Here is a 22,036-nt window from a genome sequence, read left to right as displayed (position 1 = left end):
AAGAAAAAGAGACGACAGAGGAGCTGCAGGCTAGCACTTTGTCGTCTTTTTTCTTCTGTCCGTCTGTGTTATTTCTACACTACAAATCGTTATTGCACATCGTTTTGGATGCCACGTCATACCTTACATCTCCTGTTTAAGAAGAGCTGCGGCACGCACCACACACAGTGGTTTGTGTGGTGTGTGCTTCGTGTAGTTTTGTTTCTGTGCATTCGAGGAAGTGGCTCTCGTGTGCAGCGGACTTCACACCGGACCAGGTGCCCGAGTCGGCGAAGGAGACCTGCCGCAACTGGTTTTTCAAGATAGCCTCGGTGCGGGAGCTCATCCCTCGCTTCTACGTTGAGACGGCCATCCTTCGCTGCTGCAGCTTCCTCACCCGCAGGTCAGCTCTGCCGCACGCAGGCCGCTTTGCTACGAATCAAAATATCCGATTTTGTTGGTGATTGTAGATTAGTTACTTCAAATTAAATACCATGAATTCACAGGAGTGTGTGCAGGTGCTACCAGGTGAGGGCACGTGGGCATCTAAAATGTGTTATCGTAGAAAAAAATCATGAGCCATTCCACTCTGTGAAGGTGGATGACCAGCAAAGCTGTTTATCATACGACACAGAAGTGACACCGAATGGGGAGGCATATAGTCCAAACTCCTGAGGAGCAGCGCACCTACGAAGAGCGACAGCAGGGACAGAGACAAGAATGCAATTGTCGCCGGGAGTGCGCACTACATGCAGCCTGGCCTCCCCATTACAATGAGAGAAGAAAAGTGAAATTCAAAATGAAGAACGGCACCTTCTCTTATATACATGTGCGACAGTGCTGCCTCCTCGGGAGAGTGGCAGGAAACTAAGCACGCAAGCGGTTGGAATGCCGACAAAGAGAGGGCAGTGCGAACGTAGACATGGCCGACGTGGGTTGGCCTTTTGGGCTAAGATCTGATCATATCTGTTGTTACCCTTGTTCTTGGGACCTCTTTGGGTGCCAGGTGTGACAAGGGTAGTTCAAGGGCACGTTACAGGTCCCGGAGCCCAGCACTCGTCCACAAGGGTATGTGCCATTGTGCTTGGACCGTTTCTGCACTATCACCAGGATTTGACCACATTTTTGCACACGCACACAAAAAATGCACCGAAGCCTAGCTGTAAACAACTTCACTGTAAAAAACCAGCGCAGTGAACAAGGGGGGAGGAGATGTAATAAAATTGTCGTTTTGGCACTCAAGTTCTTATGCTTCAGTGCCTCGTCACTGGTGACCTAACCTTTCATTCCTGATGCAATTCATGTACTCCTGTGTCCGATTTGTATGTTTTGGAGTCGGTGTTGTGTACCTCGTAATTTTCTCAGCCATCTGGCTAAGACAAAGCTGCTTTTTCGTCAATTTGGTTTGGAGTATGCTCAGAAGATGAGTGAAATAAGTGGAGTATTCATAATTTGAAGTTGCAAAGGGTTCTTTTTTAAAAAACAGCTTTGAAGCTAAGGCTAACTGTTCTGTAACTTCTTTCTGTCAGTTCTTTCTGCTATACCTTGGCTGTCTGTTCACTGTCTTATCGTTCTGCAACACAACAGTTGTAGCCCTGTTTTCTTGACTTTGCACTTCCATGTTATAGTTATTTTGTCATAAGATTAACCATCACTTTTTTTAGTCTGTGCACTGTTGACTGTGTCCTGCCTTAGGTCTATTTTGTAGAAGTTGTGTTGCAGCAACCAGCCCAAACTTTCTATGCAAGCCCTACTCGGTCTAGCTCCTTATTTAGTATTTAGATCACACGGGCACTATAGAGCTTTCAATTGTACCCATGTGCCTCGGTGCTACAAACCTTAGAGGTACATCGGTGCAGAACATGACACACACCGTAAAAATTAAAAAGACAAAAAGGCAGTGTGCTTGATTGGGTTTTCCGTGCCTGTAAACTCCGCCAAATTTCTATAAACTGTACCAACTTAGGCTCGTTTCTGGTTTTACAAATGATGTTGTGTCAAGTTTCATGAAAAATGCATTCCTCTCACTAGAAAATTTTGCTTGTCAGTCTCCGAATCTTTATTTGGTATAATTAAGATGGCGAAAGGGCGCCAGAGAGGTACAATCAAACCTCAATATAAAGAACCTCGATTTAACGAAATTCGCGATGTAACGAACTATATTTATTTCCCCAGCTTAGTTCTATTGAATTAATGAAACTTTGATGTAATGATATTCTCAATATAATGAAGTTTTTCGATACAAGTACAACTTCGTTATATTGAGGTTTGACTGTACTTGCTTCAGGAACAGAAGTTCCTGAAGCAGCCGAAATTAGCAACAGCCATGCCGCTCAAGAAAGTTGCCGGGATCTAAAAACGATGGGCTGCTTTTCAGTCTCTGCAGTTCCAAGTTCGCTGTTTGCTGCCGCTAATGCGCTGCATCTTAAGCTAAACTATTTTTAATAAAGTGTGCACACCTTTCGATCGTATCCCACGATCGAAAGGTGTGCGCTTAGAGTAAGCTTGTCGGCGACTCTGAAATTCAACAAAATTATGTTTTTTTTTTTTCTCAAACTCGCTTTTTTCTGATTGCCCAATAATTCGAAAAATATTGCAGCGCCTTTTGTGTAAGAAAAATTTATTGTTGGCTGTATTTATTCCCAATAAGAGATATAATTTTAATATAACGAAATTTCACTCTAATGAAGCAAATTGTCGATTTTACAGTCTTTGTTATATCGAGGATTAACTGTAAGAGATTCTTGCAGTAAGTACTATGGCTTTCCTTTTTTTGTCTGTGTTTGTGTTCCAGGGAATACTCAGGGGTGCTGCTTCGGCTGACGGGCACAATCTGTGGCATTGGTGATCCCTTGGTAGCCGCTTACGCGCGGTGCTATCTCTGCAGGGTAGGTTGCCTCGTCTGCGGCTTTGTCTCTGGCTTTAGCCGGACACTACTGAGTGCTGCTTATTGTCCTGCTCAGGTTGGCATGTCTGTCGCCCCAGAGGTCCACGAGCACGTCCTCGAGAATTTCTGGCAGTTCCTTCTCACATATCCTCAGGTGAGAGGTTGAGAAGCAGTTTTCCAGATGCACATACTTCACTGAGGCATAGTGTGAAGCGGCATCATCGCGAACCGAAACGGCTTTTGGAATGAGCCAGTAACACCTTACGCTGTAAAAACTCTGCTAACAGCTCTAACACATGCTTGAGAAAAGCGGACTTCTCAAAAAAAAAAAAAAAGTTTGAATATAAACAAACAGTTCATTTGCTCCCATCCACCAACCTGTACACCAATAGGATGTACAGCTCTGATAGGACCAGTTTCAGGAGCTGTGGTGAGGCCTGTCGTATTCCCCGAGCTTCGCCGTCAGGCACATTTCTACGGGCATCCCATCAAATGGGTCGTTACTCCATCGTGTGCCTTGTCCAGCTGTTTCGCCCTCTGCAGCACCAGATGCATGACACTGCTTCCTTCTGCTTCCCTGTGCAGCTGGAGCGCCCAGTGGTGCAGCAGCTGCTGAGGCAGCAGAAGCTGGACCTCTCCACCTACCTGACCCTGTACTGCCCAGCGCTGGACTGGATCCTGCAGTGCGTTGCCCACGGGGCCTCCGAGGACCTGCTGGACCAGGTGCTGGCACGCTGCAAGGCGCAGTGCAACAGTGCCCTGCTGCTCAACTCCATCATGACCGCCTTCCGGCCCGAGTTTGTGGCCAATCGGGCCCTCGAGTTCGTCAGCCTCATGAGGGACTGCGACGATGCCTCGTTCCCCAAGGTGTGTGTGTGCGGACTGCTGTGCTTTTATGAGAAAGAGAGAGGAATATTCTCATTGCCCGTAGAAGTGTGTTGAGGCCTGTTCTACATGTCCATGCATCCTGCATGCTCCTGCCAAAGTAGGATTACCCGCGCAGTGCTCAAGAGCGTCTGCGTGTGCCAGCAAGGTGACGACCAAAGCATGTCAGCTGGACATGCATATCTGTAGATAAACAATTAACAGCAGCTTGGCTTTCTCGAACTGTGACTGGGTGCTCGCATGTTGTGTCTATGACATTCAGGAAGAATTACAAAAAGAAAAGCTAGGTTATTTAGAAGCGATCTGTGATGAAATATCCAGACCTGCTGCGATTTGTCAGTAACACAGCAGCAGGTCAGGATTAGCGCAGCTGAATGCAAAATAAGAGAGGAGCTATCCACATGTCAGCGAACTTAGACCTTGCCTGACGGTACCATTTCCGCCAGCTGCGTCGTGTCGCTGGAGTATAGAAGTTGGTTGTTCACCACGGTGATGTCACTGAGTCTGATGTGCGCATGTATTACGTTCGAGTATAACCTGTCCTTAAATGGCACCCGCAGCTGCTCATGGAGTGCTGGCCACTAAGTGCTTGCGTCATCTGCCTAGGTGCTATTTAAAGGCTGCCGATAAGAAAATTCACCATCCCTGCAGCTTTATCAGGATTGCTTGAATAGTGTATAGTACTCATTTGTAACAATTCAGCCAGTGTGGAATTTTGTCCCGTTTGGCCTCTAATTGTGCCCTCTTTTCATGTTTGCCAGCATGTGCTGCTGCGCACGCTGGGGCTGTGCCTAGTGTTGGCCGACCCACCCGAGGACCAGCGCGTACAAGTGCTCAACCAGGCATGGAAGGCCATCGCCAAGCTGCGCAGCCCTGCTGTGAGTCTCAGTGCAGGCACTGGCCTGTGCTGCACTGCCCCATCGTCATTCGATTACCGACAGAAAACCAACTGTGCGTGCACAGTTTTTGTCATAAGTTTTGAAGCCATTGTATGCTTGACTCAACCTACTGCTGCCAGGCTTGTGTCAAGGTATTTATAGAACTTTCGCCCTCATCACTGTCTGCCATCTTCACTTGATTATTGATGTGGACCAGCTTACGTGTACTGTCCCTGTCAAAAGTTTGGACGCCACTGTGTACGTGACAGAGCCTGTTGTAGGGCCTGTACTGACACCCATACGGAACTTTCCTTCCTCCAAAGATGGCTAGTTTAGATTAGCTAGCTAGCTAGACATACAGATAGACTGATTGTAGGAAATGGAGCGATACACTCAATCACAATGCATAGTTGGAACATTCGGATTATGTACAGGCGCGGCCACTGCTAGCGGGAACACGGGAGCCCATGGCAGCGCTCCGCGGAGCGCCACGATTGGCGCCTCAGGAAGTCTTGCCAGACGACTCATCATAGCAGACGACTTGCCGGGGTTTTCGGCAATCGCTTTGATTGCGCCTGCTCCGGAAGACTTCATGAGGCACCAGTGGTGGTGCACTCCGCGGAGTGATGCCACAGGTGCCTCCAGTGTTCCCTCTAGCCGTGGCCGCACCTGTACATCGGTACACGAAAACTCCAGTTACTCGTAAATCGTGGACTATCACTGCCAAACATGGCAATCAAGAGAATAGCACACACTAAGTGTGCGCGCTGTCTTCGTTGTCTTTGTCACTGAAGCCGCTGCGCCTAGGAAATAGGTGCCCGCCTCCTAATGAGGAAGTTGGGTTGTGACGGCAGAGAAAATGTAGGCTTCTTCGCAGGTGAAGTGGACTCTACGATGCCGAGGCACAGGTTGGAAGGCATCAGTGGCAGTGTTTCTGTGTGCTTCTGTGTGTGGCTTAGGAATTTGACGGGGCCGTTGTAGGGCAGTTGTATAACGTAGCACGGACTGCGTCATGGCGTAAGAAGGCATGTGTGCGGTCACTAAGGTGCGGGCTGACAAACGTGTTCCGACGAGATGAGCGAACAGGTGGCAGAAACGATGGTGTCATCTTTGCTCAAAGCCGACTTGTGTATAGTCGGTGATGCCAATAGATGCAGGTGGTGACTTCGTGCCATAAAATACGTCGGGTAAAACTAGTGCTAAAAACAAGTTCTGCCATAAGAAATAGATGCCGACTACAGGATGTATAAATGGACAAAGTGGTGCCCTCCAATGTATGTACTAAGCTTCATAGTGTTAAATGTGTTCCTGAAACCCTGCCTTGAGTCCAGCAATCAAGCTTGTCATTACTCGCAGAGTACTTTGAGACTGGACAATGATTACCTACATTCCATTATATAATGCAACACATTTTTTATTTTTTTTTCAATAGGGCATCACATTTAAAAATAGCTCCTTCCAAGCGTGATTTAGTTTCCTTGAGTCATCAGCAAAGGTGGCACCACAAATGTTTGCATAGGCTTTTATTGTAGCAAATTCTGTGCTGTGATCTTGGAGGTTTTGCCACACCCGTATAAATTGTCTGTACAGGCCAACGGAGGGAGCTAAGTCCAGACTATGCCTCATGGTGGGCATGGAAGGCAACAAAAGAAGGTCATTCGTGGCACAGTAATTGAGAAACTGACAGTAACTTAGGAGTGTTTATTGCAACTGCAATGAGGTGACCTGGCTCCTTGAATGGGCACCCATATGTGCTTCTATTGCTGCTGTGTGTTTACAGCAGTGGTGTTTCATTGCAGGACTATCTGAGCTGCGTCGAGGTGTGGATCGAGTTCCCCTGCAAGCACTTCACGGTGAGAGCACACAGTCTTTTGAAATTCTATTTAGTTGGTTACTTGGCACTCTAATTGACCACTCGGCTTAGAAAAGCTTGGGTGACTCTTGGCACTTTTAAGCATAATCAAATCAAAGAGTAGATCGGAATACAGTTAAATCTCGATATAACACACTCCAGTATAATGAAATCCTCAATGTAACGCAGCATGCAACTTTTCATAACTTCATGTTGACCTCAATATAATGAAGAGTTAAATGTTATGAAATCTCACGACTGCCTGACTGGGTGCCTAGTGGTGACAAGGTGCCTTGTAACTGTCTTGGTCTCCTTGCTTGTCCTTCGTGTTCTCGGGCACTCTTTGTGGTCAGTCACAAGTATGACGGAGGGAAACAGTTGCAGTTAAACCTTGATATAACGAACTTCAACATAACGAAATCCTCGATATAACCAAGCATGACGAGCATGGGTTGTGTTGACACCTATAGGGGTGAGATGTCTAGTCCTTATCTCGCGAAAGTGACTGGGTCACCAAAAGTGAATGACTGAGAATATCACCCCTATACTTGTGAGCTCCTTCTGACAGTCAACACCCCGCCGTGCACGCAGGTGCGCGAGGTGGACATCCTGCTGGGTGCCCTGGTGCGTCACCTGGTGCCCGACCGAGCGTACGAGCAGCACCCTCAGCAGCTGGCGCGGATCGTTGAGCGGCTGCTGCAGCATGTCACCGACTTCGGCCGGCTCTGCGCCATGGAGCACTTCCTGCCCCTGCTGGACTTGCTGCCTCGCGAAGGAGACGCCCGGGTCCGGGGCTGCAAGGCCGTCATGGCCGCCTTTCTCACCCAGCAGCGGGAGCCCACCCGCGACCCCGTGGTGCTGCACGCGCTGATGCACGTCGGGCAAGCCCTGCACGCCTCTCTCAATGCGCTCGCCCTGGAGGACGAGCGTCGTCACATCGGACAGCTGCTGTGCGGCTTCCTGCAGCGGGTCGGCTTCGGGCGCGACTTTGAGCAGCAGCTGGCCTTCTACGTGGACGCCCGTGCCGCGTTCAGCGCGCTCGACCCTGTGCTCGTGCAGCTGGTGCAGGTACTTGTTGTTCTCACCTTAGAGAAATTAAACTTGAGTCTCACTGCCTTCTGGAAAATGGTGTGTGGCATTGAATCTGACGACTTTGTCACATTGTAGTGGCGCTGAAAAACCCAAGATACTGAATAAATTGTGCGAGTTAACAATCTAACTCTTCATTGGGCGAACTTGTGCCCCAGGAGGCAAACAACGCTCCAGTTGCAGTGATAGTTGCGAGCATGGTTGTTGAATCTAATTTGCAAGTCAAATCTGTCCTCTGTTTATATGCATATAATCATACATTCCTGAGTAATCGCCAGTGCTCGTGAATATTCAGGAATGTACAGCACTTTGCGTCATACACACAGTCTGATTAGACAATGTCTCCTTCATTGTAGAATACACCCTTTTCATAAGCCAGCTTTCTTGCGAGGCAGTTGGCCCAACAAATGGTGGCGTATTCATTTTTGCAAACAGTGCGTGCAAGCACACGTGTTATGACATGAAAAATGTAGGCGGAGATCTTGTGATGAAACCATACACAAGAGACAAGCCCCAGCATGCCCACCTAGCACTTTTGTCTCCTTTTGTACGATGACCAGTGTACGGGTGCATGACCATATGCACGTTTGTGTCGGGTGTGCTTTGTCATGGCATTAGACTAAGGTCATGATTACTGATTGTTTCCGAATGGTACCCTACGGAGAAGAGGCTGCAGTATTTTGTGTCTTTCGTGTATAGATGTGTCGACCTCTGCCCTTGTATAGAAAGGTTTGCATGCATGTGACAGCACTTTTATCGCATCCCGCCACTCACTTTATGCACCTACCACGTTAGCTTAGTGGCTATGGTGTCATGCTGCTAAGCTCGGGGTCGCGGGTTCAATCCAAGGCCATGGCAGCCGCATTTCATGGGGGATGAAATCCAAAAACACTCGTGTACTTAGATTTAGGTGCACGATAAAGAACCCCAGGTGGTCAAAATCATTCTGGAACTCCCACTATGTCGTGCCTCTTTATTGGATTGTGGCTTTGGCACGTAAAAGCCAGCATTGAATCGATTTGGATTATGCAGGATGTAAACCTGCTGGCCATGCGCACTCGTCAGGTGGTCAAGGGCCATCACACCCGCAAGACAGCTGCCTTTGTTCGGGTATGACACTCTTTCTTTGTCCTCCTTTTTTTTTTTTTTTTTTGCATGCATGGCTCATGAGGCATGTTCACTCTTGCTAACAATTTGAACGATTAAGCGTGGTGTATTGGGGCAGGGATGAGTGGAAAGAATGGACAAAAACAGTCGGGGAATATTTGTGTGTTACAATAAAGTATGGTCAAGCCTGGTTTTAATCAACTGGTTCGTGTGATGAGAATAGTTCGATGCACGAAGTAAATAATATATTTGACCGAAGGTATTTTGAAGTTACGTGATATGTTCATTACACGCTGGCTTAGTATCTACAGCTGGCAAACAAACACGTGCAGAATATGCCGCTTAGGAGAGAAAAGCTGGTTGCATGTGGTAAACGCCACTTGCTGTAAACGCCACTTGCGCGAGTGGTATATATTCAGGAAAACAAGTCTGTAAGCCGTGCTCGTCCTTGTGGAAGGGCTTAACGTCGCTGACTGCCTCCACATTTGCCTTCTCTGCTGTGCACACTTGCAGGCGTGTGCAGCCTACTGCTTCATCACGATCCCGTCCCTGAGCAGCGTGCAGTCACGCCTGGAGCTCTACCTTCTCTCGGGACAGACGGCGTATCTCAACCAGTGCCTCTCGCAAGGTGACCACCTTTTAATTTTCATTGCGATAGCAATTATATGGACACTTCCACCGGATTTCTGCCGTCGGCGTCGCCGTCGCCGTGAGGTTCCGTATAGATAAAATCTTCGCCGCGCGCCGTATGCCCGAGCGGAAGCGTGCGGGGACACACGCTGTCACGGAGAGCGAGCACACTCAATCTTCCACGCGCAAGCAAGGAAGCGGGAAGTGAGCGCTGGAGGGAGCGGGGGGGGGGGGGGGGGGGCGCACTTCTACTCTGCCAACAACCGCGCTCGTCGCTCGCTCGCACCGTCTCTTATCTCCACACGGCTCTGACATTTATACGCTGTGTATTCGCCGCTCAGTTTCCGTTGAAGCGATAGACCGCACGTACCTTCGCCCGCTGCGGCGTATGTGCGCTTGCTGCCAGCGTTTTGACAGTCGTTGTCTGCAGTCATTCAGTGTGATCTATTCATGTTTGTTTGTGCGCGCTCACACCACAGTTAATAATAGTCGGGCCACATTTTGCAACGCACGCTACACATGCAATGCTGCCCGGATCGGCAGTGCAGCGCTACAGGTGTGTCCCTTCGCACGCGCTGCCCACGGGCAGCGCTTCTCATCAACACCACCGTTTCACACGCGCCTTCTCGTGGTCATCGAGTCTCTCTTCATGTCGGTCTACTTACGCTGCAGCACACCTGCTTACTTAATCAGCTCATGTTTACTACAATTCATATTGCTACCAAAGCCGCTCACCTTACTTCGTATGGCATTGCTGTGTTGCTATCGCATTCATTGCTTTGCCCTTAGGGCGAAACTGTGACATTTATTTTTTCTGAGCAAACTTGGAAACTGTCTCTGAGGAAGAGGGGCAAGAAGGGTCAATTTCACTATTATCAACCCTACAGCTTTGGCAAGATCGCCGCAGTACTGTATGCTACTCATTTACGACCACTTTTAAGCCAAAGTGAAATTTCGTTGAAGTTGGCCCTTGACACGAGATAAAATATAGGTAATGTTGAAGATCGCTGGGTGATGCCTTCGTCCTGCAGCGGATATGAGACAGTCTGACGATGACATGAATGACTTTGTAGGCGATGCCTTCCTGCAAGCGGCCATTGAGCTCCTTCCAGAGCTGCCGCCCTTCGTGGAGCCCGAAGGGGGTGGCAGTACTGCAGCACAGCGAACGAGCACCGAGCCGTTCCTGGTGTCATACGCGAGCAGCCTGCTGTCGACGCTGCTGGTTGTGCCAGACCATCCGGACCACGAGCCGGTGCGGCTGCTGCGGGGCCTGCTCCAGGTGCTGCACGAGCGGCCGGCCTCCACGTGGACCAGCTCGGGGGGCGACGGCCGGGCCCGCATCTTCCTCAACGCGCTCAACCTGCTCGTGGCGCTGGGGCAGGAGCACTATCTCTACCACTTGGATAAAGGTGTGTCTTGGTTCATGCATAGTTAAGTTCTATTGTTTTTTTTTTTCAATCTGAACAAGAAACAAATATTTAATGAGCTGACATTTATTACATCATGATGCCGCTGCTACGTAAGTGAGCGAGCTACCTGTCAAATGCTGCATCAATAGAGGTGCCATGTATACATAACTCTTCCATCTAAATTGAGACCCTGTTTGCATTCAGATTTCTCTCAGACAGGGCCATTTCGCATTGAGAAAGAGAGACAGACGTATTTATTCTCTAGAGGCTTGAAAGAAGTCATGGGACATAATCCTTTTTCAAGCTGGTTTTTATTGTCTACTGGTATATTATGAACATGAAAGGCGTTTCTTAAAATTTAAATATAGTGAAATCCTGATCATTCGAAATCTCTTAATTCGAATTGACAGATAATTTGAACTGCTCTGTTGGTCCTGTCATGTCCTGTGTATTTGAATAAACACTCCCACGAATTTGAACTACAAGAAGCGCACGACAGTTATTTCTAGCAAACTTTCTCACTCCCATGGACCGCTTTCCGGACAACCCCAAGCCAAAGGCCAAGGTTTGATGTGTCCCATACTGCTGTAATGTCGTGTGCCGTAAAAATGACGAGGAAAGACACGCGGGAAGCCGAGACCGAACTGGAGCAAGCAGAGTGACACGCGCCCTCCTTTCCCGTCTGGCTTAAAATTAGCAGCAAGGAGACCTTAGTACATGCTTGATCACGTTAACTGCACGCTCAAACACGTCATCTCCAACATAGGGCACAAGGAAGGATGGTGCACATCAAGCCACCACCCTTCTCATCCCACTTTCGCACTTTTTCCCTGACATCAACAGCAAATGGCATGTGAGGCGCGATCTTATCGCAGTTGGACTTTATATGGAACTTGGGCTTCCTCCAGCACATGTCGTCGTGCTCTGATAGAGGAACGATAAGTCTTTCAATGTTAGCGCAGTGACAGTGCTGGTTTTGTACGCTGTACTGCACAATTGATCACATACTAAGTTTAAAGGGGCTCTCTTTAGTTCAAACTCTGTTTTATTCTAACAAATTTCCAGTTCCCTTGGAATTCGAATTAACGAGATTCTACTGTACCATGGCTAGATGCCAAGAGCTGCAACTATTTCGTCCTGTTTGGTATGATGAAAACTGGATTTCATTGCCTAAACACAGGGATGAAGATGGAACCAGTACGTGTAGTGCATTGCCATGTTGCTGCAGCATCCTGGATTTTCATGCACTCTCGAGGAAGTGAAAACACACTTCAAAGTTGATTTCCGACATCTGTGACAACACGGAGGTCTAGATCAAAGCAATCTCAAATTTCTTGAAAGCGGATGACAAGAATGCTAAGGTCTTGTAAAAGATTGCAGTATCAATAAATAAAATAAAAGAATGTGAGCAAACCACTTCTGTACAGTTCCCCGCACCCCGGACTTCATATCCGGGATGAATATTTTGAGGAATCGTTTCCAAGTTAATTTTGAAAAAAGACTGATGGCAATGTGCAATACAGCGTAGACCGCTTATAACTTAAGTCGCCGGAGTCTCGAATATCCGCACTATAAGCGGTACCGCACTATAACCAATGCAACTATTTTCAAGGCCCACACATATGCAAAACATGTGCACCGAGCTGCCACGCGTATGCGACAGTCGAGGAATGCGGCTAGAACGTTTGCATTCAATTTACAGTCGAATCTTGTTAATTCAAACCAAATCACGCGGCGGAGCCTCCAACCGGCATTGCTCCGGCACCGCCATAGAGTAAAAGCTTAGGAAAGACCCTTCAATGTCGCGCGCGAACAAAACAAAAAAAAAGAAAAACACGGCGGAAATTTCACCCTCTCTCAAATGGCAAGGTCGCTGATTCTGTGTTGCGCCAGAACATGCGTGTACGTGCCGATGTCTCAGCCATGCTACCATAGCCACACGTAGAAAATGGCAGTGAACCCTTCTTTCTCCTTTATGCTTCCTCTACTTTCTAGTCACGTGTTGACCTTGCACGCTGCAGCTACAGCGCAGAGGGAAGCAGCGGCGCTGTCCTCAGGCCGGCCAACGAAACTGCCCACGCCTGCAAACGCCCGCTTCCCGATAACGGCAGAAAACGAAACTTCGGGGAGCTGGCACCGGGCCGGCTGGAGCGGCGACGCCTGCATGGTGGCGGGCGCGCACGGTGACAGTTGAAAGTGAGGGAGCTACGAGGGAGGGCGAGGTGAGCCACCGAAGCGGTGGAGTTGCCGAGGCGAAATCCGCTTCCCTGCTGCCCTCCTCCCTAACATTCCACAGTCTCCGCGTGCGCCCTTCGCCGTGCTGTGCTGACGCCGCCCACTCCCTGAAGTTTCGTTTACTGCCGTTATCGTGAAGCGAGCGTTGGCCGGCGTTGGCAGTTTCGTGGCCCTCGCTCGCTATGCGCGCCGTTATATTTCACGACTCACACTCAAGATTCTGGTTTCAGCCTCACTGGCTGTTCGTTCGCACCACGTGCCCTTCTCCTCCACTTCGTCTCTCTTTCTTCCTCGAGCACTCCTTGGGGCGCCCGTTTGAGGGGAGCGTTCGCCATCTCCGCTGACTTCCGTACTCCCAGGCAGCCGCACTGTAACCGATATTTCGTTTCCCACAACTGCACTATAAGCGATACGTGTATACATGGAGTGCTATGGGAAAATTAACGGGAGTCTGTAAAGACCGCACTATATCCGGTCCTGCACTATAAGCGGTTACGTTATAAGTGGTCTATACTGTATATTGTACAAGGGGTCTTGGGAGGTTATTGAATACTTAAAGGTTATGGCGTCCACTCTTGACTGGAGTCATTCATTGACAAAGGGGTGGGAGAGTTTGGTTCATAGGAATCAGGACAATGCATTCAGATGATGTCCTGGTGTGTTCTCTGGTCGATTAAGACCAGTGTAGTGTCCAGGACAACCTTGGCCATGTCTGGCAGTCGCTTAGGGTGACACCATTGATCGAAGCTGTCCGTTAGAAGTCGCAAAGGCAGGCTCCCAAGGAGCTTTTGCTTTAGCTGAGTGGCGGCTGCATAATCCCACAGAATATGACAGGTGCCTACTGAGGTTTGCGTTTTGCATGTGGAACAGGTATCTGTTGTAGCGATTCCGAGTGTCTTGCGCTGGAAACGCTGGAAGTTTGTTTGATATCATGCTTCGATGAAGTGCTTGCCCGTAATATCGAGGCCAAATTGCAAGTGCTATCATCTATTATGGTGGCAAACAAAAGAAATGTAGATTTTCTCACCAATGAAACAGCTTTGCCGTCAACTGTGGCAAAACTTTGCATGTGCGTCAGTTTTGCACGGCCTCAGAAATGCTGGCATCCCATTGTTACTAATGTGCGGTGCGACGCAGTCTTGGAGGCCATGTTTTCTTCAAATTATGGTCTTCACTGTCTGCTGTCAGACGAGCTGAATGGGCTGTGCAGGAGCGAAAATGCACAATTAAAAGCCAACAGGTATTATGTATACCTAGTAGGCAAGCTGGTAGTGACACCTTGTGACGATTTGCCTAACTACGATGGGTTTGAAAAATATTAGTGGTGCTCGAGTGTTCTTGTCGAAGGAAAATCATAAAATGGCCTGCACGTTAACGATTACGTCGCTTTGTCGATTTAAGCCAAGCCTTTAAGCAGAACGGGATAGGTGATTGCTGTATTAGCTTTTCCTGTTCTCTGGTAAATTCTGCATCAAAAGATGTTACTACCAGTGTTGTGCCTACCATACACTTCTTCGGTAAAATGCACACAGTGAGAAGATTGCAGACAAGCTAAAACTCTCGTAACATTTGGCGCTTCTTGTACACACCCTACACTTGAACTCTCAGTGGACTCCAACGATGCACTGTACGGTGGTGACCCAAAGTTCCGGGCACAGTTGGAGCAGCTGTGCACCAGCGTGCTGGACCAGCTGCTCGCGCACCTGCGTGCGCTCGGGGAATCCGGGGTGAGTGCAGCACATTTTCTTAGATCAATTTTCAATAATTTATGAGGTGTCTCGTGAATAGCGTTGCTTGTTAGGTTAAGAACTCACGCATGGTGTCTCCATTGAAGAAGAAGGAATGCAGCAATTAGCGCTCTGAGCTGCAGTACCCAGTATGCAGCCATTGTGGCGATCAGTTTGCAATGTGCCTGACTCTGTGACATTGAGGCGTTGCGCGTGTTGAAAGCACGGCAAGCCTCGCCTGTAGATATCAGAACACCTGACAACTTTTCGAAGTCACTGCATGTGAACCCGTTGGACTACTGTATTAAAGGAATCCTTTGCCAGTTTCAAAGGGGAACTGAATGGATAAATGTCACCATGCTCAAAATGTAGGTGCACCTGTCCTGGCAACGCCATGATGATGTTAGTCCTTGCCACTTTCACCACTGTGCTTAGGATCAAGGAAACCTTGAGGTGGATGTCGAGGCCAGCTGGATTGCTGTATTTGCCAGCGGCTTATCTGAGAGAGCTAGCAGTACAGTTTGGTACATGTGTGTCTTGTCAGCCCTGCTCCTGCAGCACTGTTTTATCTTCTCCCAATCTCATTATCATTGCCTCCTGGCCCCTTTGTCACAAGAGTTGAATTCGAAATTTGAAATCCAAATTTATTTAATTTAAAAATTCTATTTTTTGTTTTGAAAGAATGTACACCACTGTTTGAACCTGCAGCAATAGGGTAGTTACAGGCCTGAGGTTCGCGCTATTTGCACATAAGCAAACCAGAACTCGTACTAAATTCGGTATAGTAGCAGCAAACAGAGATGAACATAAAACGAAGTTATATAGCCATGATTATAACATATGTCGATAAGCAGACATGTAATACACAGAAACCATGTCATGCATGAAAACACTAAAGTTAAGTACTATAACAAAATAACGACATTAACTGGTACAGGTGCGAGTCTAGATCGCACGAGTCAGTTGTGGGCCGCCTGCTCGATCGATCTATTTTAGTGACATCAGGGGATGCTGATGGGCTAAGCCATCAGACATTCCTGGAATGCCCATTGCTCCAGTGAGGCTTCACACCACATGCCAATTCTTGGAAAAGTGAAAGTATCTCTCAAAGTGATAAATCGGGGATATGACCCTGTGATAGGTGTAGTAGTTGCTGAGTCTTGTCTTCGTTGCACGTACAGCTTGAAACAGTTTGAACTTGCACGCTGCTACAGCATGTGGAGCGGCAAGCACGATTGGCCCTGGAGCTTCTGCAGAGGCTGGTGATGGGTGCGAACTTGGAGCGACGGCCTCTCTTCTCCCTGGCGGTCAGTCTGTGGGGTCTGGCCCACCGAAATGCTGCCCTGGATCACCGCGCCTCGGTCAGTGCTAGCTTCCCGTCGCAGGGCGAAGTATTCACTATTTTACCACGTTTTCACTAACGTAGCGCGATCTCTGCCGCGATGGCTAAGTGGCTGTGGAATTCTGCTACCGAGCTTGAGGTTGGGGGTTCGACTCCCAGTCGCACAAGCTGCATTGTGATTGGAGTGGAATGCAAAAGCGTCCATGTGTCATAATAAAACTGCAATTTGGGTGAATTGGTTGGTCCCAACTATCATGCACCAAGATCTAAAAATATGCAAATGCCACGTAGCTGGTCAGAACCAAGGTAATGTTGTTTGCTGTCCCTTGGAGATATTCGAATTATTTTTTGCATTCTGCCTACTTCAATAATTAGTCTTAAATAATTAACTTCTCGAATATTATAATTAGATGAAAATTGTCAATGAGAAAATCGCAGAGCAACATGAAAACCTTCCGACACAGCTTTCTGTTGCTCATTATGTGCAACATAAAAGTGTTTTTCCAAACCTGAAAGAAACCTGCAAATACACACAAAGTGCCTCGAGCGGCCAGTCGCGGGGCAATTTTGCATGTATTCGCGGGCTTCTTTCAAGCTCTGAAAAACACTTTCATGTAGCATGTATTAAGCAACAGAAAGCTGAGTCGGGAGTTTTTCATGTTGCTCTACAATTTTCTCAATGTCACTTTTTATATAATTATAATATTTGAGAAGCTGATTAATTAATCGAGACTAATTATTAATTACTAATTAAAAGAAAAGTGTACAATCATTGCATTCTACCGGTGCTAACATATGGGGCAGAAACTTGGAGGTTAACAAAGAAGCTCGAGAACAAGTTAAGGACCGCGCAAAGACGAACAATCTTAGGACTAACGTTAAGAGACAGGAAGAGAGCGGTCTGGATCAGAGAACAGACGGGGATAGCCGATATTCTAGTTGACATTAAGCGGAAGAAATGGAGCTGGGCAGGCCATTTAATGCGTATGATGGATAACCGGTGGACCATTAGGGTTACAGAATGGATACCAAGAGAAGGGAAGCGCAGTCGAGGTCAGCAGAAAACCAGATGGGATGATGAAGTTAGGAAATTTGCAGGCGCAAGTTGGAATACGCTAGCGCAAGACAGGGGTAATTGGAGATCGCAGGGAGAGGCCTTCGTCCTGCAGTGGACATAAAATAGGCTGATGATGATGATGATGATGAATTATCTACTTAGGCAGAATGCAAGCAATAATCCGAGTACAGTTCTATATAACGAACTTCAGGGGACCGCGGTAAATCATTCGTTATTCTGAAAGGTCGTTATAGTGAGAGCCCGCAAATTAACCATACTGCCCATCAGTTCATAAGTTGTCATCATTTGAGCTATTCACGAAAACGTCACTGTTGGCTCTCGACCCACGCTGTTGCTTTTTTCCATGGCTTCCGTCGCCACGCACCACCGAAGCACAGTGTGAGTGATGCAAGCAAAACTCGAAAACTACTGACAAAAAAAGGAAGCTTTATGTAATTTCCAAAGCACAATCTTTCTTGTTGTTTGGTATTTTTCACATTCCTTGCCGCAGACACCACAACTGTCTCATTCGAGATGGACAACTGAACGATTCCAAAGCGCAAGCGTGTTTAAACGACATCTGGAAAGTGCAACATGCAACTGTGTGGCAACCTCACGCGTAGCTAGTAAGGCCACCTAAAGAAGCGCGAAAGAAAGGCATGCACAGAATATCAGTAAAATGGGCAATTTTCTGTGTTGTATTGAAATTCAACCTTTTATGCAAATAACTACAGTTGCCGATCGATTTCTCTTACATGGAAGGGACTGCAGAACTTTATGAATTATCGGGCGATCAGAAGAAGCAAATTTTAATGAAAAACAAATTCATTTTCTTGAATTTGAGAGTAGGGGACAAAACTTACGGTTTCATGCCATGTCGACAACATTTTCAGATTGGCAGTACGAAGTGAAGCCAGCCACACTTTCGCGTCCATTCTGCCCCCGTGACCATAAACTTGCGCACGCAGTAGGACGACATTATCATGAAAAGCGCTGGCAGCGGGGAGCGAAAGCTTCGTTTGCCTCTCGTTTCATCGCATCCCCGCAACTCGAGATTACGTAACCTCCAGTACTAAACGCGTGCGAAGACAGTGCACATGATGCAACACCACTTCGGCATGCCCACTGTGCACACGCTAGAGATTATCTAAAAAATATCGCACAGGCTGCATATGCGCTCAGCCGTGCTGACAGCATCCGCAGACACGATCACGTTACAATAGAGGACGCATGCCAACCTGCCCCCCACTTACTCCCCCCCCCCCCCCTTGCGTGTGCTTGATCGCATTACCGCAAGCTTGCTTCTCTCCCCCCTTTTCCCGAGCTCGCGTGGATGGATGGTGCTCATCAAGCCACCATTCTTCTTGGCTCACTCTCACACCCAAAGCAAAAATAGTGTGCAGGGCCAGATGCGCGTGAAGTTTATATGGAGCATGACGCCTCTCTGCTCGGTGGTCACTCTTGATCCCGCAGTGCGCGATTTGAGAGGTGCATGCGCAAGCAGCCGCTTGTGGTTCAACCATTTGACCGTCTGCGTTCGTAGAATTTGCCATTTTTTGTCTCAGTATTCCTTCGCAGTGGCAGTGAAATCTTGTTATAATAAAGTCGTGTATAAACACACTTTGTTATATCAAGGTTATAAATACACGGTGTTCTATGGACAAGAAGGTATAAAAAAGTGAAGCACTTCATTATATTGAGAATTTCATAATATTGAAGTCCATTGTATCGACGTCTAACTGTATAATGCAAAGCTGTTAGTGTTGATGCAACAGGCTGAACCGCCTAACATGCAAACTATGAAAGAAAGCCCACTTTAAGTTTCCCTTTTAACGCCCAATCAACGCCTTCACTTGTTTCAGGTGCGCTGTCTGGAGTTCGTCAAGAAGCGAGCCAGCAGGGCCGGAAACAAAGGTCCTTATGCCGAGCTAGCCACCAAGCTACAGATTCCTTCGCCAGTCTGAGGCCCACCTCGTCTCTGTGTCCTCCTCCTAGAGCCAGACCTGGTTGTACTCCCTCCACGGGCCTGGCAAGGCCAAAGCTATGCCAGCTGCGTTCTCCTCACCCAACTTGAGCAAAGAAGGCTTCGCGTGCACCATAGACCCCTCATTATATTACGTTATGAACACGGAAACGCAAAAATAATTAATACTGATGGAAAATGTACGATCCGAACGGGGCATTGGCAACGTTCCCCACTTCGAGTGTATGAACCGGAACTAGGTTCTGCTGTAGAAAGATGAACTGGACTGCTGGGGCCACACCACTAGCCTTGGGTCGGGAGCTTAAAGAGCTTGGAAAATAAATGTGTACAGCAGGACTGTTTGATTTCTTGTGTCATGCAAAGTGTGAAAACTCTAAGGCATGTGCAATAAGAAAAAATGGTTAGTGAGTTGCATCCACTTAAAAAAAATAAGAACTGTGCTATGCAGACAAGTGTGCATAGATAAGGACACTATTTCTCAGGTGATAAGTGAAGCAACCTGCTTGTTAAAAGTAGCCTAACATTGCAGCTACAGTTGTTGGGTCTAACCACTGCAGCTACTAATCTAGGAACATGGATAATGCCAGCTACAGCTGGTAAAAGCAACTTAGAACGTTTTTCAGGCTTTGCATTCAGTCACAGTCACACTCGCCAGCACCCCACTCGTGTTCATACGCATTTTGACTCTCTCTCACCGATACCCACTCACTCGCTCGTGTTCAAACTCTCACTCACAAGAACTGGCGCAGTTGACTTCCATTAATTCGACTCTGGCTACTTCAATTTTTTGGTTCATTCGGTCCCAACTGAAGCTACTGCTTGGTGCCCATGCATTTCTGTGGGCTCAAGCTTTCTTTATTTTGATGCTAAAATTGGCCTTTGGCGGGTCAGCGTGCACGTGCCTGACCACCATGGTGACCACAACAGAGACCCGTTTACTGGCAGTGTACCCACCGAGCTGGCGTAGTGGCTTTGGTGTTGCGCTGCTAAGCTTGGGAAACGCGAGCCACAGCGGCTGCATTTCAATGGGGGTGAAAAATGCTAAAACGCCTGTGTACAATGAATTGGGCGCACGTTTAAGAACCCCAGGTAGCCAGAATCAATCCGGAGTCACCCACTACCACGTGCCTCATAATCATATCGTGGTTTTGGCATGTAAAACCCCAGATTTTAAATTTAATTACTGGCAACATCAGTCTCGGCAGAGCTTAGGGGGCAGTGAATGCATTTAACACCCGTCATCTCCCATCGAAAATGCTTATTTTTGACCTGCCCCTTGAAAGATTTTCAAGCAGCAACGTTAGCTCACAATGTCTGATTACAGTATTTAACCAGTTCTAAATCGCCGCTTAAAAAAAAAAAAAACAAACATTAAAACATTTAAGCCAAACACTGTCATTGCGGCATTTGTATGCTTTGCCGCATAACACGGCTGTTTTGCAGCGAAGCTGACTTTAGAAAACTGGCCGCCACTATGCAACACATGTTGGGCTCTTGCCCATTTTTCTTGCTAAAAAGTCGTGGGCGCGGTAGTTTTTTACTTTGTTCAGGAGCTTTAATGTTTCCTACTTTGAACGCACAGAAAGCGCTCGCGCATTTGATTCGGGGGAGTGTTAGAATCGGTGGTGCCTTCCGACTTTTTTTTCTGCGTCTTGCTTAATTCGACCCGCTGGATAATTCGATAGATTTTGTCGGCCCCATCAGGGTCGAATCGATGAAAGTCGAGTGTATTTACTCACATTAATACTGTGTACTGACGCTCACTGGAATTTATACTCGCGTTCAGTCACCGGCACTCACTCACATTCAAGCTCGCATCTACTCACACCAACAGGTATTCACTGACACTCACGTTACGTCTACTCACGCTCATTGGTACTCATTCACGTCCGTACACTCCACTCTGTGGGTTCTGAAACGTGCTCTTGGTACAAAGAAAGGACAACGCAGGTAACCCCGCCGTTAGGTGGCGCTAGCAGCGCAATACGTGCCATCTGTCGTACTATTCTGCAACTACAACACCGACCGCCGCCAGCGCTTAGCGAAGCAGCAAAGCCGGATTACAGGATATGCGAGAGCCATGCAGGGAAACCAACATCAAGGGACACATGAGAGTCTAGCGTTCCCACAACTTGGACTCACTCACGTTCACTCTCGCATGTATTCACACCCTTGTCACTCACTCACATTTATGCCTCTGAAATGAGTATGAGTGTACTCATTATATCGATCTATGGTGCTTGCCTCCAAGTGCAGCTTGTACTGGCAAATCAGTGACGAAGGGTGCAAAGAATGGAAACAACACAAGTCACGCTGCGAGATGTTGAGTGGGGAAGCAAGCATCTAATTTTTTTATTCTCTTCCACTGGTTTCTCCCGTGCCGTCCACATGCGCCAAAGACATAGTGCGGCACGGACACTTACCCCCTCCCCCGAGTGCAATGACGTGTAATTGCTGACCGCAGCATGGAGTTGGTGCAAGGGCCAATCCTGCAGTCGGTGCAATACCGGTTCGACTCGCACCGATTATCAATGATGCACAGTAATGTTTTATGGTGCCGGAATAGCATCACTTTTGTACGGTACGCAGGTCAATTTGGGAGTCGGTGCAATACCGGTGCAAGGTCAAGTGCAGAGTCGATGCAATTCGTGTTTCATTAATTCTACCGATGATCCAAGAATGTTGCCTGCATTGGCTCTGCCAATAAATATGGAATGGACTATTACAAAATATGGTGCCGGATCTCTTTAGCACCCATAAAGGTGTTCCAAGTCCGTTCGCTATTATCGTGTGGTTGTAAATGCCAGTACGATTGCATGTGAAGGACAGTGTAGTCTGGAGGCTGGCAGAAGCACTGACACCAACCCGATGGGTATCTGAAGCTGGATAACTGAGGAATGTGTGCAATGAAAAGGTCATATGATAAGTATGGGTGTGTGAATATTTGAAATTTTTTGAACAAAGAATCGAATATT

The 22,036-nt window shown here is 47.7% G+C and overlaps 2 protein-coding genes across 3 annotated transcripts in view; one reads left to right on the top strand and one right to left on the bottom strand.

The window, feature by feature from the left end:
- Nucleotides 1-19,397, top strand: part of LOC119453153 (VPS35 endosomal protein-sorting factor-like) — a 30,734-nt gene extending 11,337 nt beyond the window's left edge. Inside the window, exons 9-21 of the mRNA XM_037715162.2 lie at nucleotides 238-382; nucleotides 2,774-2,867; nucleotides 2,943-3,020; nucleotides 3,452-3,733; nucleotides 4,513-4,629; nucleotides 6,429-6,482; nucleotides 7,073-7,549; nucleotides 8,603-8,680; nucleotides 9,191-9,305; nucleotides 10,381-10,716; nucleotides 14,560-14,678; nucleotides 15,893-16,039; nucleotides 18,940-19,397. Coding sequence (XP_037571090.1) covers nucleotides 238-382; nucleotides 2,774-2,867; nucleotides 2,943-3,020; nucleotides 3,452-3,733; nucleotides 4,513-4,629; nucleotides 6,429-6,482; nucleotides 7,073-7,549; nucleotides 8,603-8,680; nucleotides 9,191-9,305; nucleotides 10,381-10,716; nucleotides 14,560-14,678; nucleotides 15,893-16,039; nucleotides 18,940-19,041 — 2,144 coding nt within the window. The 3' untranslated portion in view covers nucleotides 19,042-19,397. The remainder of the gene's footprint in view (nucleotides 1-237; nucleotides 383-2,773; nucleotides 2,868-2,942; nucleotides 3,021-3,451; nucleotides 3,734-4,512; nucleotides 4,630-6,428; nucleotides 6,483-7,072; nucleotides 7,550-8,602; nucleotides 8,681-9,190; nucleotides 9,306-10,380; nucleotides 10,717-14,559; nucleotides 14,679-15,892; nucleotides 16,040-18,939) is intronic.
- LOC119453152 (uncharacterized) overlaps nucleotides 1-22,036 on the bottom strand; it is an 86,099-nt gene that overhangs the window by 29,876 nt on the left and 34,187 nt on the right. The window lies entirely within an intron of this gene.

Source organism: Dermacentor silvarum, chromosome 5, assembly GCF_013339745.2.
Source record: "Dermacentor silvarum isolate Dsil-2018 chromosome 5, BIME_Dsil_1.4, whole genome shotgun sequence".
NCBI lineage: Eukaryota > Metazoa > Arthropoda > Arachnida > Ixodida > Ixodidae > Dermacentor > Dermacentor silvarum.
Note: the sequence above shows the minus strand (reverse complement) of the source record. Positions and strands in the feature narration are given on the sequence as shown.